The sequence below is a fragment of the Emys orbicularis genome, chromosome 2, assembly GCF_028017835.1.
Source record: "Emys orbicularis isolate rEmyOrb1 chromosome 2, rEmyOrb1.hap1, whole genome shotgun sequence".
Classification (NCBI taxonomy): domain Eukaryota; kingdom Metazoa; phylum Chordata; order Testudines; family Emydidae; genus Emys; species Emys orbicularis.
In genome coordinates, this window is record NC_088684.1 from 178,916,801 (window position 1) to 178,943,428 (window position 26,628).

General features: G+C 47.3%; 1 protein-coding gene across 1 annotated transcript in view; it reads right to left on the minus strand.

The window, feature by feature from the left end:
- Nucleotides 1–20,443, minus strand: part of RECK (reversion inducing cysteine rich protein with kazal motifs) — a 131,694-nt gene extending 111,251 nt beyond the window's left edge. The window contains exons 1-3 of the mRNA XM_065399444.1: nucleotides 20,387–20,443; nucleotides 14,999–15,073; nucleotides 8,913–8,949 (exon numbers count right to left, since the gene is read on the minus strand). Of these exons, the coding sequence (XP_065255516.1) occupies nucleotides 8,913–8,949; nucleotides 14,999–15,073; nucleotides 20,387–20,443 (169 nt within the window). The remainder of the gene's footprint in view (nucleotides 1–8,912; nucleotides 8,950–14,998; nucleotides 15,074–20,386) is intronic.
- Nucleotides 20,444–26,628: the final 6,185 nt, after the last annotated feature.

Here is a 26,628-nt window from a genome sequence, read left to right on the forward strand (position 1 = left end):
CCATGCCCCTTCCCCGAAGCCCCGCCCCACTCACTCCATCTTCCCCTCTCTCCGTCGCTTACTCTCCCACACCCTCACTCACTTTCACCGGGCTGGGGCGGGGGGTTGGGGTTCGTGAGGGGGTGAGGGCTCAGGGCTAGGGCCGAGGGGTTTGGAGTCTGGGAGGGGGCTCTAAACTGAGCCTAGGCCAGGGGGTTGGGCTGCAGGAGGGGATGAAAGGTGTACGCTTTGGGAGGGAGTTTGGGTACAGGAGGGGGCTCCAGGCTGGGACAAAGTGGTGGGGTGCGGGGGGGGTGCAGGCTCTGGGAGGGAGTTTGGGTGCAGGAGGGGGCTCCGGGCTGGGGCAAAGTGTTGGGGTTTAGGAGGGGGCATGGGGTGCTGCCTCCGGGAGGGGGCTCAGGGTTGGGGTGCCGAGCAGCACTTACCTCGGGAGGCTCCCGGTTGGTGGTTCAGTGGGGCTAAGGCAGGCTCCCTGCCGCTCCCAGAAGGGGAAACTTACATGAGGTTAAAAGAGAGTTACTCACCTTTGTAACTGTTGTTCTTCGAGATGTGTTGCTCATATCTATTCCAATTAGGTGTGCGCGCGCTGTGTGCACGATCGTCGGAGAATTTTTACCCTAGCAACACCTGGTGGGTCGGCTGTGGAGCCCCCTGGGTGGCGCCTTCATGGCACTGGATATATACCCCAGCCGACCAAGCGCCCCCTCAGTTCCTTCTTGCCGGCTACTCCGACAGTGGGGAAGGAGGGCGGGTTTGGAATGGATATGAGCAACACATCTCGAAGAACAACAGTTACAAAGGTGAGTAACCGTCTTTTCTTCTTTGAGGGCTTGCTCGTATTGATTCCAATTAGGTGACTCCCAAGCCTTACCTAGACGGTGGGGTCGGAGTGAGACCTCGCTGAGTGCAGAACCACTGAACCAAATGCGGCGGCGTCTCTAGACTGCTGAACTAATGCGTAGTGAGCTGCAAAGGTATGTACAGATGACCAAACAGCAGCTCTACAACTCTCTTGAATCGAAACATGAGTCAGGAAAGCGGCCGACAAGGCTTGGGCCCTCGTGGAGTGAGCTGTGAGGCGCGGGGTCGGGACACCTGCCAAGTCGTAACAAGCATGGGTACAAGACGTGATCCACGAGGAGATGCGTTGCGAGGAGACCGGTAGGCCTTTCATCCGGTCAGCCACTGCAACAAAGAGCTGAGTCGTTTTCCTAAACGGCTTCGTACACTCGATATAGAATGCGAGGGCCCTATGAACGTCAAGGGAGTGCATGTGTTGATCCTGCCACGTGGCATGGGGCTTTGGATAAAAGACTGGGAGGAAAATGTCCTGGTTAACATGAAAGGTAGATACCACCTTGGGAAGGAAGGCAAGGTGGGGGCGAAGCTGCACCTTTGTCTTTGTGGAAAACTGTATACGGTGGTTCAGACATGAGGGCTCTGATTTCAGATACGCGTCTCACTGAAGTGATGGCTACAAGGAAGGCTGTCTTCCAAGATAGATAAAGGAGTGAACAGGTGGCCATCGGCTCAAAGGGGGGCCCCGTGAGTCTAGAAAGGACCAGGTTTAGGTCCCATGCTGGAACCGGTTGTCGTACTTGTGGGTAGAGACGATCTAGACCCTTCAGAAATCTAACAACGATCAGGTTGGAGAAGACAGAGGAAGCACGTTCTCCCGGATGGAACACCAAGATGGCTGCCAGGTGCACCCTGATAGATGATGTCGCCAGGCCCTGCTGCTTCAGGGATAGGAGATTGTCTAGGATGAAAGGTATTGACGCCTGTAATGGAGGCGTGGCGCGCTGCCCGCACCAACAGGAGAATCGCTTCCATTTGGCCAGGTACGTGGCCTGAGTGGAGGGTTTCCTACTGCCCAACAGAACTTGCTGCACAGATTGTGAGCAGAGTAACTCCGATCAAGTTAGCCATGCAGCATCCACGCTGTAAGGTGGAGGGACTGCAGGTCGGGATGACAGAGGTGACCGTGGTCTTGTGATATCAGGTTCGGCCACAAGAGGAGTGTGATCGGAGGCTCTACCGATAGCTCCAGGAGTGTGGTATACCAGTGCTGCCTGGGCCATGCTGGAGCAACCAGAATCATGCGTGTCTCGTCCCTGCATAACTTGAGAAAGACCTTGTGGACTAGTGGGAATGGAGGGAACGCACAGAATAGCTGGTCTTTCCATGGGAGTAGGAAAGCATCCAATAGGGATCCCGGAGAACATCCCTGGAGAGAACAGAATACCTGGCACTTCCGATTGTTGCGGGAGGCGAATAGGTCGACCTGGGGAAACCCCCACCTCAGGAAAATGGAGTGGATGACGTCTGGGCAAATGGACCACTCGTGAGGCCGGAAAGATCTGCTGAGGTGGTCTGCCAGCGTGTTTTGTACCCCCGGGAGAAACAACGCCACCAGATGTATCGAGTGGACTATGCAGAACTCCCACAGACGAACGGCCTCCTGGCATACGGGGGGATGACTGGGCTCTCCCTTGCTTGTTGATGTAGAACATGGCCGTGGTGTTGTCTGTGAGGACTGCCACACAACGGCCATGTAGGAAACCGCAAAACACCTGACACGCTAGGCGTACTGCCATCAGCTCTCGTACATTGATGTGCAGAGTTAGTTCGGATGCGGTCCAAAGGCCCTGCGTCTGGTGTTCCCTGAGGTAGGCGCCCCAGCCCAGAGATGATGCGTCTGTGACAAGGTATAAGAAAGGTTGTGGGGTGTGAAATGGTACCCCTTCGCACACCGACATGTGGCTCAGCCACCAGCTGAGGGAGGTCAAGACCGATTCCGGAACCATGACCACCATGTTCAGGCTGTCCCGACTTGGACAATATACCGTTGATACCCAGGCCTGAAGCGGGCGGAGCCGAAGTCTGGCATGCCTGGTTACGTAAGTGCACGACACCATGTGCCCCAGAAGGCCGAGGCAAGTCTTTATCGTGGAAGTCGGGAAGTTTGGAGGCTGCGGATGATGTTTGCCATAGCCTGAAAATGAGTGTCTGGCAGGAGAACGCGGGCGAGTCTGGAGTCTAAGACTGCCCCGATAAACTCTATTCTCTGGGTTGGTTCCAGAGTTGACTTTTCACTGTTGAGCAGGATGCCCAGCTTGCGGAACGTGCCTAGGGTGAGCCGGACATGGGATCGCACTTCTTCCCTGGTGTGGCCCCGAATGAGCCAGTCGTCTAGATACGGAAAGACCTGAATCCGTTGTCGACAAAGGTAGGCTGCCACGACGGCCATACATTTGGTGAACACTCTTGGAGCCGTGGACAGCCCAAAGGGCAGGACAGCAAATTGTTAGTGTTCATGATTTACCACAAAGCGAAGGAAACGCCTGTGCGGAGGGTAAATTGCTATGTGAAAGTACGTGTCCTTCATGTCGAGGGCGGCGTACCAGTCTCCAGGATCCAGGGAAGGGATAATGGTCCCCAATGAGACCATGCGGAACTTCAACTTTACCATGAATTTGTTGAGTCCGCGCAGATCTAATATGGGTCGAAGCCCCCCTTTTGCCTTGGGGATTAGGAAGTAGCGGGAGTAGAACCCCCTGCCCCTTAGTTCTGATGGAACCTCCTCGATCGCTCCCATGGACAGGAGCGTTAAGACCTCCTGTATAAGGAGTTGCTTGTTAGAGGGGTCCCTGAAGAGGGACAGGGAGGGAGGATGGGAAGGGGGGGGGGAATTGGAGAATATATCCCCTTTCCACCGTGCGAAGAACCCATCGGTCTGAAGTTATAAGGGACCGAGCATGGTGGAAATGGGAGAGACGATCTCGAAATGGAGGGAAAGGATTCTGGATGGTGACTGGTACACCGTCCTCGGGCGCACCTTCAAAAATTTTGCCTAGGCCCCGACAATGGTTTAGGAGGGCCTTGGTTCTGACCGGGTTGGTGGCCGGTGGATCTCTTTCTGCCACCTCGTCCATGTCTTCTGTAAAAGTCCTGCCTTGGACCGGGGGGGGGGGGGGGGGGGGGGGGGGAGGGAGGGAGGGTAGAACCTTTGAGGCTGTGGTTTAAAGGGCTTGCACTGGGTACCCGGGACATGCATCCCCAAGGAGCGCATGATGGTTCTGGAGTCTTTTAGGCTCTGTAATCTAGAGTCCATTTTATCCGAGAACAGGCCCTGCCCATCAAATGGTAGATCCTGCAGGGTCTGCTGCAGTTCTGGCAGTAAGCCAGATACCTGAAGCCAGGAGATGCGTCGCAGAGCTATTCCCAACGTCAGGGTCCTAGCTGCAGAGTCAGCTACATCAAGGGAGGCCTGCAAGGAAGTCCTAGCCACCTTTTTGCCCTCTTCCACTAAAGCCCCAAACTCATCCCTGGACTCTCGCGGAATCAACTCCTTAAATTTTCCCATGGAATTCCACGAGTTATAATCATAATGGCTCAAGAGCGCTTGTTGGTTTGCGACTCTGAGCTGAAGGCCCCCCACTGAGTAAATTTTGCGTCCAAACAAATTGAAACGCTTGGCGACTTTAGATTTGGGTGCTGCAACCTGTTGACCATGCCTTTCCCTTGCGTTCACTGAGGATGCCACCAGTGAACATGGCTGAGGGTGACTATACAGGTAGTCATACTCTTTAGAGGGAACGAAGTATTTTCTCTCTACTCCTCTGGCCATAGGTGGGATAGAGGCAGGGGTCTGCCATATTGTCTTGGCGTTGGCCTGTATAGTGCGGATGATGGGCAATACTACCCGGGATGGGGCGTCAGCTGAAAGGATGTCCACCACTGGGTCCTCCAACTCCACTCTCCTCTCCGCTTGGAGGTCCATATTACGTGCCACCCTACGTAAAAGGTCTTGGTGAGCACATAGGTCTATCGGAGGGGGACCCGAGGTAGTTGTCCCCGCCACCGCCTTATCTGGAGAAGATGAGGAAGATGCTACAGGGGCTAATGGATCCTGTGGCAGGTCCAGTTGCGAGGGGTCCTGATGTCCTTGATCCGCTGTGTCGGGGTCTGGGGCCTGCATTGGGGTGGGTGCAGGTGCTCCATACCCCCCGGAGGGGGATGACTGATGGTGGCCTCCGGTACTCAGGGCTCTGAATGGGCTGAGCGAGAGGCTGCGCATGGAACCCCTTGGGCTTGGTGGTACGCCCATGGGGTCCAGAAGGACCATTGTGCAGGCTCCTGGGTAGGGTCTTGGGCTTCGTCCTGCCATTGACCCAGGTTACCCTCTGCTTGGCCCGGTGCGGGATAGGCTAAGCGGGACGCGTCATCCGACTGTGAGGAGCGTGAGGCGGAGCGCGAGGGCCAGGGCGGTGCAGAGCATGCCTGTGTCGACTCTGGTGGGAATGGTGCCGGGCCACAGGAGAGCGGTGCCGGCACGGTGCCAGAGAGTGGTACCGGGATCTAGAACGGTGCCGATGGTCATACCGGTACCGGGATCCAGACCTGGATCACGATGAAGACCGCCTGCGGGAGCGGTGCCGGGAGCAGCTTCTCGAATGGGATCGGCGCTCTGACCGGTGCTGGGAGTGGCATCGGGAGTCCGAACGGTACCGAGGTCCGGAGCGGTGCCGTGAGGCGGAACGGTGCCGTAATAGAGAGCGGTGCCAGGACTGCGAGCGGCGTGGGGACCTGCTCCGAAATTGGGAGCGGTGCCGACTGTCCACGCTCGGAGATGGTGGATGTATTAGGGCTGGCTTGCCCCTAGACTGCACCGCACGGGTGGGATGCAGTGCCATAGCCTGAGCCGGTGCCGGTTCTGTAAGGGCAATGAGGTCCCTTGCCGTTGCAAACGTCTCCAGCGTCAATGGAAGTCGGGACTCAACCACGGCGTGGGTCGGGGAGCCAGTACACGCCGGAGTCAATGGCTCTTCCCTCAGTGCCGGAGTCAACTGTGCCGATATTGGGCCCTGTACCCTCGGTCGCTCCGGTGCCAGACGCGAGCCCGAGGTTGGCAAAGGGGGTGCCAGCGCCTGTTGTTGGGAGGCAGCCCCCTCCGGCTTGCGAGGTCTCTTCTGTCCTGGGGACAGGGAATGGCGCCGAGGTGCTTGCGCTGGATGCGGTGCCGGCGAGGACCGCTGCCGTGGGTTTCTATCCGAGTCTCCCCGCGGTGCAGTACTCGAAGTTGCCACAGGAGCACTGCGCACCGAGGCACTCGGTGCCAGAACTTGGCATGCCGAAGGAGGATCCAGGCTGAGGGCCGCCTCCATAAGGAGCTGCTTGAATCTACAGTCCCGCTCCTTTTTGGTTGGAGGCCTGAAAGCCTTACAGATCTTACACTTTTCGGCCTGGTGAGACTCCCCAAGGCACTTTAAACAAGAGTCGTGGGGGTCTCCCGTTGGCATAGGCTTCGAACAGACTGAGCACGGCTTAAACCCCGGAGCCTTGGGCATGAGCCCGGGCGGCACGCAGGGAGGAAGGGGGAGGGACCCCTTCCCGCCCGCTAACTTTACTTACAAAACTAAATTCTACAACTATCAAATTACTGTACTACACTAACTATATAACTATAAGAACTAGAACAATTATCTAAACCAGGAAGTAAAAGCTAGGGAGAGTGGAGGACAGCAATGCCGTGCTCCACAGGTCCAACGGGCGGTAAGAAGGAACTGAGGGGGCGCTGGGTCGGCTGGGGTATATATCCAGTGCCATGAAGGTGCCACTCCAGGGGGCTCCACAGCTGACCCACTGGGTGTTGCTAGGGTAAAAATTCTCCGACGATCGAGCACGCGGCGCGCGCACACCTAATTGGAATCGATATGAGCAAGCACTCGAAGAACTACTCTTATTACGCTGTCAATGCCAGCATTTTAAGATAAGACTGAAAGACATTCTCCACCTACCCTTATTGGGAAAGGATATGTGGGGGAAATGAAAGCAACCATAGACTGCATACCACATCTGTAACCTAGGCCCTCCCTCTCAGACCACGGGAAGAAACTACTATGGTATTTATTTTGTCCATCACCTTGTTATGGAGAGGGAAAACTGGAAAAAGAAAAAAAATCGCATCATGGACTCTCTAAGGTAACTGTGTCACCTGCACATCCTTAAAAGCAGCTGCAAAAAGTCTGTCATATGAGAACAGTACCAAACTGTCTAATGTGGAGGGATGTCCTCCATCTAGACACCAGGTTCTGGATACTACAGAAAGAAGACTTCACTCCCCTGATAAGATTATACTGTGACACAGACCATCTGTGATATGTTCAGCCTCAAAAGAAAGATTTCTCTGCTCCTAGGAGAAGAGGGGACTAGAATTCTACCTCAGAAACACCCTAGAGGCCTCACATTAGTTCAGAAAATCAAGGCAAACAATTAAAGAGTAGCTGCTCAGCACCGGTTTCCATCCTAGGAGTCTCCAAACAGCAGCAGCACTTTCTTTACAAACCTGTGTTCTAACAGTATGCATTCTTTTCTTTCAAGACGACCACTGCCCCTCAACCATTCTGTAATTCAAACAAGCCCTCTTAAGCAGGGAGACTAATATCTGCAGTCCACCCTGCACAAGTTGGTTTTCTAGAAAGAGAGATTTGATATTATCCCCAGTTGAAACATTAGCCACAGTCTCTGGAGAAAATACGAAATATTCCTATTTCATTCAAAGATTTCAAGGCACTTTGCAAAGGTGAGTGTTGTTATCCTCATGTCAAAGATGGAATGAACTGAAGCACAGAGAAGTTAAGTTACTTATCTAGGGTTACAATGTGCCAGTGGCTGTACTGGGCCTAAAGCCAGATCTCCTGACAGCTACTCATGTTCTAAACACTAGACAACACTGCCTCCCAAGCATTAGTTACAAAATAGTCTCACAAGATCCCCATTTTACAAACTGGAAAACTGACACAGACGAACACCCAGATTTTTAAAGGAATTTAGGCATTGCAGCACTGAGCATTGCCACACCTAACTGATTTAGGAGCTTAAGTCTCATTTTCAAAAGTGGTAGAGGCACTAATTAGGCTAAGTGCCTAAATCACTTTTGAAAATGAAACCGGCATTGCAATGCTGAGCACCATTTAAGCTTAAACACCATTGAAAATGTGGGCCGAAGTAGCATAAGCAAGGTTACATAATAAATTAGTGGAAAAACAAGGACTAGAACCTACAAGATTCCTCAGACCCTATGAAACTACTGGAATTGACAGTTTGACTCCTGAGAACAAGAAAAGCAGGTAGGCTCACTGGTGGCAGGTTGAGCAACCTGTAAGAAGAACAATTAACTGTCTTTTTTTCCCTGTTTTTCCACCTTTTCAGCTACGGTATGCTAATTTTACTCCAACTTTCTTTGTCCAAAAGGAACAGGAATGTGACTATTCTGTGACAAGGCAGAGCAAAATTAGATAATTTAGGAGAGACAGATGGGACTTAGAGCGCCAAACTATCTTTAATGAAACAGCTACTGCTGAATCTCAGTACGACATCATGAATCCCACCCCCATATTCTAGACTGAATAAGAGTGGTATACATTTTTAATTAAAAAAATTAGAAGTTAAGGTCTAGACGGGGACAGTATTTTAAGGGGGAAATAGGCAACCACAGGACATCTAGAATCTTTTAAAAAGGCAAAGGAGTGCTGACTCAAGGCTTTTCAATACTTTTAAGGACGAATCCCCAACCCTTGACCTTTTTCTTCAACATAGGCAAGAAATGGATAAGAGATATTTGAGTAAACATCAATGTAATACAACTTATACATTTAACGTATTTTCTACATGAGAAAATAGGATAAGAAAAAAAATGTATTCGCTTTTCAATTTTGACAAAGAGTCAAAGCACCACAATTTGGGGTAAATGAAACAAGCAAACAAAAACATTTCTGGCTTATGTGGAAGCCTTATCAAAGCAAAACTATTTTGAAACATGTACAATATGGAAACTAGACAATTTGTTGTTGAATTGCCTTTTATCAGCAAAGGCAAAATATAAATTAGAATATTCTAATAGTTCTTACCTGGCAAAGAAGAATTTATACAACCCCAAACTTCTCCCTGAAAAATAAAATGCAATTAAACAGAAGTCTTTATTTATGATAGATTAAAAGCTTTTAAATATAATAGAGGATTTGGCACCAATACAAAATAGTGTCAATACCTCTGTAAAATAATTGATCTCATGGAAGACCTCTGCTTCCTTCTCAAAAAACACAAAAATCAGAGACAAATGTCATCTGGTGTTCACTGTCAAGAAAAGGATGATGTGACCCAAAAGGACTCCTCTCTCTGGCGTATTTTAATTAAAAGTAGGGTTGGGGAGGGGGTTGTTTTTTGCAGGTGCAAAACATACTTTAGACAATGGCAAAAACTGAAAGCTATGGGTGTTTCTACATCCTGGAAGACGTGTGTGCATGTAGTAGACAACTCTGTCAAACAGTTACTGTAAGTAACTTCCCCTTCTTCTTCAAGGTACCCTCTGCATATTTCCAGCTGTGGAAATATAGCAAGCAGTACTACACCACTTGGAAAAAGTGGGCTGAAAGTGTCAGTGCTAAAAGGTTCAGAATTCAAACCAAGATGATGTATCATAGGGGTTACAATTGTACATAATGTTATTTGTTTTACCTCTTTCCTTTAAAAAATAAAATAAAATAAAATAAAATAAAATAAAATAAAATAAAAGCAATTACATGTAAAGAGTAACATTAAAAGGAAGATATTTAAGCTGCAAAGTCAAGTAGTTGAAAGTTAGGAATTGTTAGACTTCTGGCTGCCCAGGCTGTTTTTGGTTTGTTTGGGGGGTTTTTGGTGGGTGAGGAAGAGAAGGATTCTAGCATTAAAAGTGCAAACTGAAACCTAACATATATCCTCAACTCAAGATGGTTTCTGTTACTTTATCCTTTAAGCTCTCACCCTTTCCATTTATGTTACAAGAATCTATTTTGTACTGGATACGTATATTTGTCTTTTATACCGTCCAAGACCCATCTGTTCAAGGTGATCTTTTGCCACTTGCTGTAAAAATGGTATAATGATGATGGGCGATCACTCGTTACCGAGTATGATCATCTTCCATGGGAGTTATGGGTCCTCAGGTGGCTAATAAGGCCAATCCTTGAACCACAAGTTCTATTGCAATGAGGGCAGATGTTTCAGTCATGAGTGCAGCTGCCGAGATGCTCGACCCACCTCAATCCTCGAGCAAAACAACTGAATCACACACCCACCGCCTGTGTGTCGGTCTGCAACTAGGAACATCTGGATTTCACTGTCCTGTTCCCATCACGACTCGCCGATCACCACTGGACTTTTGACTTGTGCAATGTTATTTTTCCAAAAAACTGGAAGATGCCTGTGCAGGACTTCTTTTAAAGTGAGGAGACTGGTGCACAACAGTCATCACACTATCCTTGGCAGATAGAGAACTTGAAACCAATGGCATGGGCACCATGACGATTGAAGATCATCTATTTGCTGCAGCCTTCATCCATCTTCACAGCCATTGTAACATTACACAACAGTTTCACCTCCATTGTGCAGTTATCCTCCATCTGCTCTGCTGTTAGGAACTTCTTGGATCACACTTTGTCTGGAACCTCGCCCTTGACTGTTCTGCCATGGGTAGCCCTAAGGGAGTACATGACTCCAGGCAGCATCACTCTCGGGGTCATTGAGACACGCAAGCCTCTCCACCACTACAAGGTGGTGATCCATGGAGAGGAAAAAATGGTATAAACAGTCTCCAAATATTAGGGGAACAGAATTCAAGGACGGTTTGCTGCTCTCAAACTTCATGTCACACCTGAGGATTAACTGAAGGTAAAGTAGTAGTGGAGGATGAATTCTTTTCTCTCTTCTTGGATTTACAGGGACGTCTTTTATATTGCTGCTGAGAAGCAAAGGATTGTTGTTGCTGCTGATAGCATTGCCTGCCTCTGTTAACATACAAAGATGAAGAATAATTTGGATAATATTGTCTTTAGATATCAAAGGCAGGCACGAGAATTATTCTATTGAAAGGTGCAAGAGACCCAGAGATCCATCAGTTAATCTTGTGTCTCATTTTCTCTAATACTGCATCCATTTTACAACTAAAAAGTCCATCAATTTCAAATAGAAGGTCTTCAATCTTCAGCTTTGTTTCGTGAGGAAGAGAGGAACAGCATATCACTGCAGCTATTGATCTTGAATATGCACCAGAGACGAAGGACACACACAGCACATGCCTAGCAACGTTCTGGCCCTCCTTAATAAGGGCATAAGTCAGTCTTCAGCATTCATCAGGAAGATTCTTGGTAAAGATTGAAATCTTGTCCCACAGGTGAAACTGGTACCTCGCCATGACAGCTAGGTAGTTAACTACCCTCAGGTTTAAAGAAGATGAAGAGAATATTTCCCCCCCTGAACCAATCTATTTCCCCTCCCGCCCCCCCATCTCTGTCATTGGGAGGAGAATATAAAGATTCCATTTTTGATCGCTACATCACTACAGCCACCAAAGGAGAATTAGGGGAAAGATGTACATGGAAACAAGAAAACCCTTCATTCAGGATCCGATACCTTACCTGCTTTTTTAGCATTTGGTTGGCAGAAGAAACAGAGAAACTTTGTAGAGGTATTCCCCAGGATGTCAGAAAGAGGAGGAGTTTCCTCCAGTGAAACAGAAGGTAATTTTGAAGTAGAAAACTTCTGCTGACTAACTCTTTGAATTGAATAGCATCCTCAGATGGTGAGGGAGCTGAGGCTACACCACCATTGTCATCTAGAGAGGAGTTGCCTGTAGGTTCCTGGTCCTGATGCAAAATATGGATTTGTGAAGATGCATTATCTGCCTTGGCATATAAGATGTCTTGGATCAGTGTAGGGACTAACTCTTGGTACTGGATTCATTGGCATAGGATCTGAGTGTCTTGGATCTGTGGAAACATCCCTGCTTTAATGTGGAACCGAGATTGTAGCTCTCAAAGGAGTCTGATACGGAAACCTTGGAGTTGACTGGTATGGACAGAGCACCCAGGGAGGCACTTGCCACTCCTGTCAATTTGTCTAGTCCAGTACAGTCATAGTTAGGGGATACATGTATTTATCCAAAAGAATGGCACTGAGGTTGAGGGTCCAAATAAACAGTTGGATCCAACTCTTCCTCTGAATGCGATCCAAGCCCAGATCAGACAATGAAATAATTGGGGCTATCACTGAGGTAGATAAAGTTTCCATACCTACCCACTAGTGGATCTTGAGACAACAGACCTTTAAAATCTCACATATCCAAGACTGAATATTGCTCATCTTGCATTTTGGACCTCAGCACAGTTTCACTAAGATGGTTACGGCTGCCTGTGGTCGGAGAGAAAACTAAGCTAAAACTTTAAGTGGAGACTGAAGTATTGTGGTTAAGCTGCATAGTATTTCAGAAGGTCAAAAAATTGAAAGCTATGGAAATTTCCACATACTGTGTACTACAAGCTCAAGGGCTCAGATTTGGAGTCCTCTGAACAGGGTTTCTTTAAACAAAACATGGTTATATTACAGTTCACTAAATGGGACAAGTACGTACATAATGGTTACCCTTAAATTATTTCATTAGCATTAGCACAAAGTCACTGCAGTTAGTGCTTTTTAAGCAAGCACTAGAAAAAAAAAATTGACCATTTCTATAATACATCATATCAACTGAGTATTATGGCACCGAAGGAAGATTCCATAGAAGCAGAGGTATAGATGCTAGCAGGTCAGGGTGCTGGGCTAAACAATGAAGAGATAAAAAATGTAAGTGCCTACAAGTGAAGGAATGCTGAACATGTGCCTCTCGAAAGAGTTGTAAAAGTACTACGCATCAGCAGTGAAACAATAGCCAATCCTGGCAGGAACAAACTCCTTGTGGTATTTCTTTTTTAATACAGTACTTACATAGGTATATAAAAAGCACTTATCACCTTGCTAAGATAGTCAATATCAATTCCCTCTACTGGCCCTCCTCCTCCATCAGCCTCCCTCTCTAAATCAAAGCAGACTAGAAGCCAGCAAAAGGAGATACTGCTGCCATTAGGGGGAAAAGCTGGCTTCTGGCACTGCTACTAGTCACCAGAGGACTGATGAAAGGTACTTCCCTTTCTTTCCCTAAAAGATAACTGAGTTCGTCGTGATTACTGCACTGTTTGTGACTTCTGCATTGAACCCAATTCTCTAAGTTATTCCAAGTGGCCTCCCAGTCTGCCAGTGTCTGCATTCCACATTCTCCAATGAGTTGCCAGAATGCCTCCTCTACCCCACCATCTGAGAGATTTGGAGAGTAAATTCCATATATTCATGTTCCAGCAAGCAGAAGGCTATACTGGAACACATTTTGTATGTCTTTTGTCTAATGTTATTAACAGAGTACCCATGTAAATTTGACAGCAAATAAAAAAAAAGGGGGGGAGGCAATGTCTGAAAATAATAAGCACAGAGTTAAACTAAAACTGTTAAACTTTTTAAACAGAAAGATACCTAGATTGCTTTCTCTTTATCAAAGCACTATTAAAGATATGAAATACATGGTTGGGGAGCGCAATCACACTTTTAAACTATTACTATTTCATAAAAGTATATTCTATCCAGTACTTCCCCCTCCACATTCACCCCAAAAAATTGCTAGACCATCCCTTTTTTGTCCCCTACACATAGAAACTCCCCATCCTGGACTCTATATCACTCTTGAAAACATTTTCTTCCATGACATCAATAAACCCTAGTTGCCAACTCTGAGAAGCATTAACTCTGTAACATAACAAAATTTAAAATAAAAAGCAAAGTATCAACACAAATGCTATCACCAACTTGCAATCTGGCTGGTAACGGCGAACCACAGCCTCTGGGAGCTGTAGGCAGCTGTGCCTATGGACGGTCAATGTAAACAAACTGTCTCGCGGTTCGCCAATGGATTATCCTGATGGGCCGCAGGTTGCCCACCTCTGACCATCAGTATTCAAACAGTGGTTGTGGACCACTACTGGTCTGAAAGACTTAACTGATGACCCACAGAAATAAAACATTTAAAATCATGCCTTTGTGGATTGGGAGTGGAGGCAGTCCATGAGGGGGAGCACTGTAACGAAGTGGTTCATGGAACATTAGAACTAAAGAATATCTAGGCGTATACACTGTACATTTAGACAGTAAACTCTTTTGGGCAAGGACTTGGTCTTTACTAGTCTATCAAGAGCCTAGCACACTGCTGACACTATATAAAGTAATAAAAACTGATCAGTAAAGTAAGAAAATTAGAATTTTGTATTAGAATTGTCAAGCAAAATTGTTGCTGTTTTTCCAAGGCAGAAGGCTTTTGGATTAATTAATCTGAATATTACTTAATTATTATTTCTATAGTAATGTAACTGAACAAGCAGTAAGATACAATCCACTCTATAATTTTCTAGTAATTAACTGGAGAACTTTTAGATATCTCATTCAGATATCCATAGTTTTACTTAACCGATAAAAAGATTGTTCCAGATTTTCAGCTCTGACCTAGGAGTAGTTATAACAGCTACAGAGTTTTCCTTTGCACTACCCCAATGCTGGACAGGATGCATGACAGGCTTGTCCCCTGGTGAAAATTAAATAACCTGAAGGCTGCTCTAAATTATGCTGGCTGCCAACAATTCCAAGGAGAGTAATAGCAGCCACATCGCACCAGGCAATCTGGCCCACTATACACAAATTTACTCTCAACATAAGGCAGATCTCAACCTCCACTATCTCTTGTAACTTCCATGAACCCAGGACATTTCGCAAGATTGTCAACTCTCTGATTGCATCGTAAGTCTTGCAATATCTGGTCTTTTCTTAAAAACCTAGCTCCCAGAGTCAAGTGATTAAATGAGAATCTCAGCTTTCATTTTAAAAAGTTTTCTAGTCCTCACGCTTCGGGAGGAAAAGCTTGAAAACGAACCCTAAAGGATCAAAACCCAAAAGCCAAGTAAAATGAACCCAAAATGTATTATATTTAAATTCCAATTTTTAAGCCAAATCTCATGATTTTTGAGACCTCACTCGTGGCTTTTGAACGCTTAGGTTTGTCAATACTGATTCAGCAGTTTTACCAAAAACAGTCAAGGCTTACCATTGACTCTGGGCAATATTCTGGTGCCCGCTGCAGCAAATGTTTCAAACGGGAATCACTTTTAGAGGATAAAATCTGTTACAAAAAGATCAGAAGATAACATTTTTAAAATATCAGAACCAATTAGGAAAAAAAAGCATACATTCAAGCTCATTTGACTTCTTTTTTAATTTTGCTTTCCTAAATTCACAGTTTGGTTTTATTTAATTAGTAAGTTTTTGTGATAACTTTCACTAGCAGTAAATTTGTGTACCAACGTACATAACATATTCATATATAAAGAAAGTTTACTTGTAATTTGAGTTTACTGGACAATCTTTCAGACATACAGCACTTGTTTTTGGAGAGGGAAATAAATTTTCTTCTTGTTTCTAAAAATGGAATATATATTCTCTTACTCAGAAACTCTTGGTCCATTCAGCAGCACAAGATTGATAGTAAAAAGCATAAGTTAGACCAGGAGTGGGCAAACTTTTTGGCCGGAGGGCCACATCTGGGTATAGAAATTGTATGGTGGGCCATGAATGCTCACAAAATGGGGGGTTGGGGTCAATGAGGGGGTCAGGGCTCTGACTGGGGGGCCAGAAATGAGGAGTTCAGGGTGCAGGAGGGGGCTCCGGGCTGGGGCATGACAGGGGTGAGGACTCTGGCTGGGGGTGTGGGCTCTGGGGTGGGGCTGGGGATGCAGGAGGGGAATCAGGGCTGTGGCAGGGGGTTGGGGCATGTGAGGGGGTCAGGGGTGCAGGCTCCGAGTGGCGCTTACTTCAAGCGGCTCTTGGAAGCAGCGGCATGTCCCCCCTTCCAGCTCCTACGCGGAGGCGCAGCCAGGCGGCTCTGCGCACTGTTCCGTCCACAGGTGCTGCCCCAGCAGCTCCCAGGAGCCGTGGTTCCCAGCCAATGGGAGCTGCGGGGGCGGCGCTTGGGTGGGGAGCAGCATGCGGAGCTGCCTGGCTGCCCCTACGCTTAGGAGCCGGAAGGCAGACATGCCCCTGCTTCCAGGAGCCGTGTGGAGCAGGGCAAGCCCAGGACCCTGCTCCCTGGCGGGAGCTCAAGAGCCACATTAAAATGTCTGAAGGACCAGATGCGGCCCCCAGGCCGTAGTTTGCCCACCCTGAGTTAGACTGTAGCAAAAGTTATAATATGGAGATCTTTGGGGATTCAGAGAAACAAAGCTGCTAGGACCTAGTTTCACGCTTCCTTGCTACAAGATACATTTTATAATAACACTCCTGCTAACTTGTGACTGAAAGCAAGGAATTACTTTACTGCAGTTCCACTTCTCTAAATGTATCATTTGACTGGATTCCTACCCTTTGGTAAGGAGTGCCTGAAATTCATGTACCTTTCAAAGATTTTTTGGCCCTCTGCAGCATAGTCAAGCCAGTCTCATTCTGAAACCAGCTGCCAGTGCCTCCGTGCCCTTTAGAACAACCAATTTCAGTTCCTTGATGACTGGAAAGTAGAGAGCTCCCCAAGTTATTGAGCAGAAAATGGACAGCTCCCCAAATTATATATGTAACAGATGCCCAATTAATATTTATGACAGTTTCATCTGGGGGAGGGTGTCACTAAAAATATTACTCCCATTTCCCCCAGCCATGACAGTTGCAAAGTGAGAAGGAATCAAGGCAAATTATATCTTCAGACAATTTACTTATCTTACAGTGACTGTGGTTCTTCAAGACATGTTGTCCACATGGATCCCACTCTGTGTACACGTGCTCAGTGATTGCTTGCCAAAAGAATCCAGTGTGCATTAGGGCCATTCCTACACCCTGGATGCCCTCATGCCTCCTCACCCTAAGGCATAAAGTGTGGACCTGGCCCAACTGTCTCAGTTCCTTTGCCAATACAGAATCCTGGTAGTACAGAACTCCATTATTGTGGGGAAAGAAGGTGGGTTATGGAATCCATGTGGACAACATATCGAAGAAGCAGAAGTTCCAACAGAGAAGGCCCTCCGCTACTGCACACCCCACATCCACCTCATGGCAGCAGTTTGTCCTTGTTGAAAACTATACGCTGAGCCCTTGGAGAATACTCTTCCTTCCCACTCCCCTGCCATCCCTTTTGGCAATCACCTTTTTATTTTTGGAAGGCCTGGAAGCAAATTAGCTCAGGCCACTCAGTCTTGGAGATTAACAACGTGGGGCACCACATTCAGCTTCATTTCCTTCCTACCCTCAAACCCTGTGTCTCCCATTTAGCAGCAACGTCAGCTCATCATCCTTACGTCCAGGGTCATTTTACCACTCTACAGTTGCCAGGTTCCTCACAGGCCTTATTTACGCATTTCCCCCAGTCTAGGAGCCCCCTCTTTCCTAGGACCTAAATATCATTTTAGCGTAATTAATGGGACATCCATTTGAGTCCCTAGCAATGTTTTCCTCTATACCCGCAGGACACAGGTTGCCCACCACTGCTCTATACCTATGAAAATGACTTTTTCAGTAGCTATAAAATCAGCTTGAAGGATAGTGGAGATTCAGGCCCTCATGACTGGTCCACCTTATATGGTGTTCCTAAAGACAAAAGGGACCCTTAAACCTCATTCCCAGATTTTCATTTAAATATTGATTTCACAAATCCCACTCCAACCAGGGGAAAGCCAAATTCCATACCCTTGATGTGATTAGGGCTTTTCCATATTACCTTGAGAGAAGATGACCCCAGGCTGTTTGCTGAATTTGTAATGAGTAAAAGGTCAGGCAATATTCACCCAAAGACTATTTAACCGAGTATCTAATTGTATTATATCACGCAAGGAGTTGGCTAGATTAGATCCACCCATGTGGCTTAGAGCCCACTCCACCAAGTCTCATGCAGCTTCTCTCAGAAGCATACCAATTTCAGAAATTTGCAGGGCAGCTAAGCTGGGATCAGTACAAACTTTTCCCCAGCACTGTTTCTTAGCTGAGGCCTCAAGATCTGATGCCTGCTTTGGCATAGGCTGTCCTGAAAACATAATTTAAATAGGACTTCTAGCACCTACCTCCTGATTGGAATCACTGCTTGGGAGTCACCAGAATACATATGTACAATCATTTGAAGAAAGAATGGTTATTTATCCTCTGTGGTTCTTCCTCAGCAGCTCCAATTATATTTCTCAGTTATAGTAATAGGTGGAGAGCCTTTATCTAGAGGAGCTTTGTGACCTGGCTTGCTTTCTCCTGTGGGCTAGCGGATAGACTTTCAAGGGATGGGGAATGTCTCTCAAATCTTTCAGAGACTGGAGGGCTTCATCAGTTCTTGTATACAAGAGCTCACAACCTTCAAATGGGTGGTCTTCAAGTGCTGTCTTGACCTCCTCTGGTATTCCTGAAGATTGTAACCAAGAAACCCAGGACATCAATGGAGGTGGTCACTGATCATGCTGCAGTGATATTTGAACTACCAATTGTCCCTCAGCTACAGCAGACTTCAGTTCCTCCTAATGTTATTGAGGGAGTTTCTCAAACTGTGATACACTGTCCTAACTAAGATAATCATATTTTGACAAAAGTGCCTGGTAATTTGTAGTGCTCATCTGTAGGCTTGACAACAAGTACTTTTTCCTGAAAAATAAATCTAAATTTTTTATACCCTTGTCTTTTGGTATAAATTTTGGGGGTCCTTTATCAGGACCTTTGATACATTGCCACGGCTATCAGAGATCCAGAAAATGGGTGCATGTAAAGATATTCAAACCCACTTGAAAGGACTTTATCTATATTTTCAGAGGTAGATGCACCAGATGCCAGAGTCTGACAATTTTATTTTGGAGGGAGGGGGACTGATTCCCACAGTAATAAGTAAGTGGGCTGTAAAACTCTGGTCTAATTTCAGTTGCTGTGTTTAGTGTGAAGGTGCTGAGTGGTGTTGATGGCCACAGGAGGTCAGACTAGATGATCTGGTGTTCCTTTCTGGACTTAAACTCTATGACTAAGTAAAATCAATTTATTCATGTCTGAATGTTGGTGACATCATAGTAGAAAGAAGCCTTATCAATCTATCACTAGCTTCGTGCACTTAGCAGCTGACATCCCAGTGATCTGCCACATACCATCTCTCTCTCTCCTCTCTCTAGTCATCCCCTACTACAATGACCCACCACCATTCCTTCTATGATAACTTGCTTTAGGGTATTTCAATCTGTATGCCTAATGTGACCTAAGTTCATGCCTACTGATTTCTGACAACAAGGTCTGCTTCCCTCCAATAATATTTCTTACACAAGCATTCATCTTCTTTTCCATCCAGGAGATATGCATGAGTCTTTGGCAGCGCCACATCCTAAATGCTTCTGTTTTCTTCTTGCTAGCAGCATTAATTTCCCGTGATTCACATCCATAAGTCACTATGGAAAAAATTAAGCTTCCAATAGCCCCATGTTAATTGGCATGGCCAGCCTTCTAGGTATGAAGGAATGCAGAATGTTCAAAAGCTTATGTGATATTTCCTACATTAGCTCCAGGACTTCTAACATATCTGCCATGAACAATTTTGAAATCATCAAACTGAGTGGAAGTAGACAAAACTATTCCCTCATCTGGTGAAGAAGGGAAGACTGCTGCTGGTTTCAAGTGTTCCTTCATTCCAGGCGCTCTTCCTCACTTTCCTGTTCTTCCCGGTGTACAGTCTGAGTCTGTGCCAGCTGTGACTCAAGTCACTTTACGAGGGGAGGGATATCTAACTCTGGGAGGGGGGCAGGAAAAGTAGGTTTCTGCACCTGTTGCATCCCACAAGGGGCCCGGTAGGGCCAAGATTGCACATGTAGGGGATTAGAGGCTGCGGGCCACAGGGGTGGATACGAAGTAGGAAGAGTAAAGTATGGTATCCAACATTGCTCCTGATTTTACGTTCACAACCATTCACAGGAAAACTGTACTACATACGATCCAGAAGGAGGTAAAGGGTAAACTAAGAAATCAGTATCAGAGGGGTAGCCGTGTTAGTCTGGATCTGTAAAAAGCAACAGAGTCCTGTGGCACCTTTAAGACTAACAGATGTATTGGAGCATAAGCTTTCGTGGGTGAATACCCACTTCTTCAGACGCAGAAATTACTGTGAATCACCTTTGTAAGTTTAATACTTCTTGGCCAAATTCTGACCTCAAATAGGCACATGCATCTCCCACTGACTTCAATGTGAGTTTATGCATATATCAGTGGGAAGAATAGGTCTTTAAAAGTTAAGATCTGTTCATTAAAACAACAGAACTATTACATAGACTATCAAGGTCTCTTGTGACATTCAGTGTCTACATGCACTGAATATAACTGCTCCCTATGGGAGTGAAACACTTATCAATTTCAGGTCCACTTTTCAAGTAACTGTTATAATCTTGAATATACAAATTCAGAAGTGAATCAATTTTCTTGCTACTGCCCAAGTTTAAAACAAGCTTACCTGTTCACAAACATCACGGCACATTAAGTTATCCTTTGCATGATTACAACATGACATACCTACAGGAAAAATGAAGAATTCCTTAGCATCAGTAAAATAATTTAAATATATACAGTGAATTTAACTACCTTTTAAATGTTCCTTTGAAAAGTAACTATTTATGCTTTTCCACTCTGCAGTTCATCTTTAATGATTAAAATTCAGAACTCAAGAGATATACTGAACAGGCACAGAATGTGAACAATGCCTGCGGTGGTCCATCCAAGACAGGATTGAAGACTACTACCAAAGCAGTTTAGGAAAGCTGTTCCTGAAGTGGTTGTTGTACACATAGAGGATTTAGACCCCAGGGCTGATAACCCAACAGCTTTCGCTAGCACTAAATTCACTAAGATATAGACTTTAAAAATTTACAAAACTGCAAAAACACATCTGAGTAGACAATTTTGTGTCTTAAATCCATTTGGCTTATTATTAAACTAGCATAAGAAAAAATGCTAACATCCATTATGTATCAGATTTGATATATTTTAATATACATACAGGATGGCTCCTATAAATCAAAAAGCCAGAGGATCAGTTTACAAATATGAGTTCTTTGATTGGCTTTATAACTTTATTCTGCTAGGTTTAGCTTCCTACTTTAGATCATACTATCAAATATAATAAGGTCCTGATCCAAAACTCCCTGAAGTCAATGGGAGTCTGCAGAACTAGCAGAGAGTGTGTGTATATATTACACATTTTAAAAATTCCAAAACAAAACACTTCACTGCACACGCTTCTCACCCTGGAAAGAGATGAGAGAACACATATGACTGATGTTAGTCATGTTGCTCAATGTGCTACTCCAAGTTGCTCAGATACTATGTTGATGAGTGTGGAACAAGAACCTATGCAGAACAGAACAGAATCCTAAAGAACACCAGAGGTCAGATTGGGGGCTACAGTCAAGAGCCAACATATGGCTAGAAGCAGTGGGAGGGAAGGGAATTGAGGACAGAGCACTATCCATATCAGGAGGCAAAGAAAGAATGGAGTAGACCGGGGTCGGTAACCTTTCAGAAGTGGTGTGCCAAGTCTTCATTTATTCACTCTAATTTAAGGTTTCGCGTGCCAGTAATACATTTTAACGTTTTTCGAAGGTCTCTTTCTATAAGTTTATATTATATAGCTAAACTATTGCATGTAAAGTAAACAAGGTTTTCAAAATGTTTAAGAAGCGTCATTTAAAATTAAATTAAAATGCTGATCTTACGCCACCAGCCTGCTCAGCTCGCTGCCAGCCTGGGGTTCTGTTCACCTAGGCCAGCAGTGGGCTGATCAGGGCCTACGGCCGGGACCCCAGACCTGGGGGGGGGTATTTCAGGGGTCAGGGCAGAGGGCTGAGGGAGGGGGTTCAGGGCAGAAGGCTGGGGTGTGTGTAGTGGGGGTTCAGAGATCAGGGCAGAGGGCTGGGGGGGTGCAGGGCAGAAGGCTGGGTGTGGGGGGGTTCAAGGGTCAGGTCAGAGGGCTGGGGGGGTGCAGGGCAGAAGGCTGAGGGGCATGAGGGGTGCAGGGCAGAAGGCTGAGTGTGTGTTGGGGTGGGGGGGTGCAGGGCAGAAGGCTGGGTGTGTGTTGGGGTGGGGGGGTTCAGGGCAGAGGGGTGGAGGGTGCAGGGCAGAAGGCTGGGTGTGTGTTGGGGTGGGGGGGTTCAGGGCAGAGGGGTGGGGTGCTCGGCTCGTGGGGGTGCTCCCAGCCCCCTGCCCTGAGCGGCTCCTGGCAGGGGGCTGGGAGGGATATGCCCTGTTCCACCCCCTTCCCCCAGGCCCGTCCCTACCTCTCTCTGCCTCCTCTACGGAGCTGTGTGCACGCTGCCGCTCTTCCCCCTCCCCCTCGCTAGGGCCATCAGCTGATTGGCCAGGGAGGGAGAGGAGGAGGGGCCGGAAAGCACCACGCTGGGGGAAGAAGCGGGGGAGGGGGGAAGCTTGGCTGCCGCAGAACCAAGCTTCTGCCTCCTGCCCCCGCAGGGGAGAGCAGTGGGCAGGGGGGCTGAGTGGGGCTGGGGGCCAGGACCGCGGCAGGGAGCTGCATGCCACTCAAAATTGGCTCGCGTGCCATGTTTGGCACGCGTGCCGTAGGTTGCCGACCCCGGAGTATACTCTCTGAAGCAGTCTCAGGGGGAGAGCTAGCAGACTAATTCTGTAAACAGACTTTTTTAGCTAGGAAGAGAGAACCTGATCTGATGATTCTATGTAGGCTTGTCAGCCTAGCAAGGTAGACAGAGCGGCCCCTGGGAGCTGCGGGCGGCTGTGTCTGCGGACAGTCGATGTAAACAGTCTCGCGGCCCGCCAGCAGATTACCTTGAAGGGCCGCGTGCAGCCCATGGGCCGCAGGTTGCCCACTACTGATATATACATATACACAGGTGAGTAAGAGTGTGCATGGAAGTATATGTCTAAGCAATATAGAGGTTGCAAGCTGAAGCACTCAAAAGTCAGGAAATGCTAAAGTTAAGGCTGCAACTTTAACTACCAGTTTGCTGTGCTCTTTTTTTACAGCATAAATTTCTCCCTCATGCAGAGTACAATTTGGGTAGTGCAATTAATGGAGCAGCTGTTCAATATTTATTTTCATCCTCACTGTTCAATGAGTGGAACCTTAACTCATGCACATATTAATAGATAATAAAGAATGAAACAGCATTCCTTCAGCGATCTGCCTAATTCCACACACATACACATTAGAGCAGAGGTCCCCAAACTATGGCGTGCGAAGGAACGTTCGGGGGGAAACGGCAGGGGCCGGGACATCCCCCCACGGGGATGGGGAGGGAGTGTCACTCAGCTCCTCCCTACCCCCAGCTCTGTCCAGTCCCACCCCCAGTCGCATCCCTGGCTCCCAGCCCTGCGTCTGGCCCACTCCCAGCCTTGGCACAGCTCCACTCCTGCCCCTGCCCCCAGCCTCAGCCACTGCTCCATTCCCAGCATAGGCTGGGGGTGGGAGCAGAGCACACCTGGCTATGGACTTGGCTCTGGCCCCAGCCCCAGCCCCCGCCTCGGCTCTGGCCCCAGCCCCACCCTCAAGTGCTGTCCCAGCCTCAGCCCCCTTATCCCTGTCTGCGTCCCCCACAACACCAGCCGCAGCCCTGCTCCTGGCTCCGGGGTAAGGGCAGGGGGACATGGACAGGGATAAGGGGGGGCACGACCCTGAAAAGTTTGGGGACCACTGCATTACAGCATGCATGTACAGTGCCAACAGAACATTAAGAGAGCATTTCCACTCAACTACACGTGCATCTACGTGCGGTGCCAACATAATCATGCAAGATTCTTTTTTTTTTTTTTTTTTTTTTAAAGCAAAACACAACCCATTATTGTATAACAAAACCATGCACATGTATGCATACCAATGCATTAAACTCCTTGTGAACTGGTCTAAATGGATTTTACTGGACTAATAAAATGCATGTTACTCCTGGGGGCATTCTGCGTCAAAAATTAAAAATTATGCACCAAAAAATTAAAAATTCTGAAAATTCTGCTAATGTTATTTGTCAAAATAACACTACATTATCACACCAGTTTCTATTATTTTGGTAATTTATTTCAAAATACCTGTCAGCAAGTATGTCTAACAATACAGACACAAAAAAAATTCACCCAGGAGTAGAGAGTTAAAGAAACCACTATGACAATCCAGTTTCTTCTTCTCTGACCCCTTCCCTCCCTCCCCCCTGCCAAAGTCCAGCCGGTGGGCCATACACCCACAACATCTCCGCCCCCCCAGAGACCATCCACGGGCCCCCCCAGGCCCAGACACCTTCACCCAGGGCCGGTGCTACCATTAAGGCAAATTAGGCGGTTGCCTAGGGCGCCAAGATTTGGGGGCGCCAAAAAGCAGTGCCCCCAATTTTTTTTTACAGCGTTCCTACGCCCCCTCCCCGAGCGCGCGATCGCCGCTCCACTTCTCCCGCCTCCCAGGCTTGCAGCGCCAATCAGCTGTTTGGTGCCGCAAGCCTGGGAGGGGAGGAGAATTAGAGCGGGGGCGGCGTGCTCGGGGAGGAGGCGGAGCAGAGGTGAGCTGGGGTGGGGAGCTGCCGCATGGCTCCCCGGGCCGGGGGAGTGGGGAGCTGCTGCGGGGGTGCCTCAGGGTGGGGGGGGGGGAGCTGCCGCAGGGCTCCCCACCCCAGTTTACCTCTGCTACGCCCCCTCCCTGAGCACGCCGTCGCTGCTCCACTTCTCCCGCCTCCCAGGCTTGTGGCGCCAATCAGCTGTTTGGCGCCACAAGCCTGGGAGGGGAGGAGAATTAGAGAGGGGGCGGCGTACTCGGGGAGGAGGCGGAGCAGAGGTGAGCTGGGCTGGGGAGCTGCCGCACGGCTCCCCGGGGGGGGGGGGGAGTTGCCGCGGGGGGGGGGGCACCTCAGGGCAGGGGGGGTGGGGAGCTGCCTCAGGGCTGGGGAGGGGCGCAAGGTGGAAGTTTCACGCCCTAGGCGAAACTTCCTTGCACCGGCCCTGCCCGCACCCCCTCGTCCCCAGAGCCCAGCTGTGGGGCCCCCCAGCCCAGATACCTGTACCCCCCCCCCAAGAGCCCAGCCATGCTCCCCCTTGCCCAGACACCTGCTTCCTCCCCACCAGAGCCCAGGGATCCAGAGGGAGAAATAGCCTAATGCTCGGACCCAGGCTTGCACGGAGTTTCCTGTGCGCCACCCTCTCCTTCCCTCAGGGCATGCTGGGAACTATATTTGCCAAGAATCCTCTAGCTCCCTCCCCCCAGCAGTGTCTTCTATGTGTGAGCTGGGCTCTGCTGGGTTCAGCAGTCCCTAGTGGCAGCTAGCAGCACTGCAGCCCATTTCTGTGGGGGAAAGGAAATTCTGCATGCACGTTAATTTCTGCAAAATTCTGCATTGCGCAGTGGCACAGAATTACCCCAGGAGTACCACGGGTAACCTACAGATGATATACTAGTCAAATGCCACATTTATACCTGTTCTCATTGTGTCAAGGAAAAAAGTCCTTGCTGACACTTCTGTCACTGCAAGGAATGAACAGATGTCACAGGTGGGGCGCTGTGAAGTCTCAAAGGAAGAGGAATCTTTGCAGCTTTGAGGGAGACTAGCTTCATCATAAACAGGTTGCATGATGTTCTTAGTTTAGTAAATATTTTATTGAGCTAAAGTATAATTAACAGCAGCTTTCCTTTAAACAGTCTTTTAGCATTTCTATTATAAGGCAGTTTTAGGAGTTTACAACTATAAAATAAATTAACTTCAGCTTGAAATTTGGCAAAAACAGTAACTTAGCCTTGAAGCAAAATATGTTTGTTTTTAAAAAAAATGTTTTATAGAGAAACAGATTCAGCTGCTAAGCAATAGAATTGCAAAAGAGTTCACTGGTTTTGAATTTTTTTAAGATTTTGTAATGGAAAAATCATCTAACAGGTCAGCAGCCAAAAAAACATAGGTAGAACCACTAATGGCTACTGGATAGATTATCTACTTAAAAGAAAAAATCAATCAAAAGTACCATAAAATATTCCATTATAAACACAGCCAGTAAGGGATATTGTCACATCTAGAATATTCAAGAATTAACAAACAACTTCATACAGTCCAAAATACAAACAGAATTCTCATAATAAACTATACTCCACAACAACTGAGATTTAATCCATATGAGTCAGCAGCATTTGATTTCCTAAAAGGTTTCCATTTGGCCTTGCTGGTATCCAACATATAAATCAAATGGCAAGTCATTTCATTTGTGTCTCTCCCATCGCTTTTATTCTATGTTTGTATAGCACCTATCACAGTGGGGTCTTGGTCTATGACTAGGGCCCCTAGATACAACAGTAATACAAATATTCAGCAACAGCCAGTTTACCAAGGAAAGTGTCCTTTTCCAAAACAAGGCCAGTCTGTATGAGCCTCACATAATGTGAGAGTTTGATAGGTAGGAAATAACTCCTTGAGGTAGGAAAAGGAAATAAGGCTTACCCCCGCCCCCAGGTTTGTATATCAAGTAAAAAGACAGAAGGGTCTAAAGGAATGTTGCCTCCTCTGTAATATTTCACTCTATTTATACACCCAGCAGTGTACTAAATCCTTTCTCTGTTTACAGTCCTGTCAGACATTTTTCGATCTCCATGAATGTGCTCAAAACCAAGAGATATTCTATCAAATGCTTTATTAAATTCTAAATGTACCTACTATACTCCCTATATCAATTAATTTGGTAATTCTATAAAAAGAATACAATTAACAC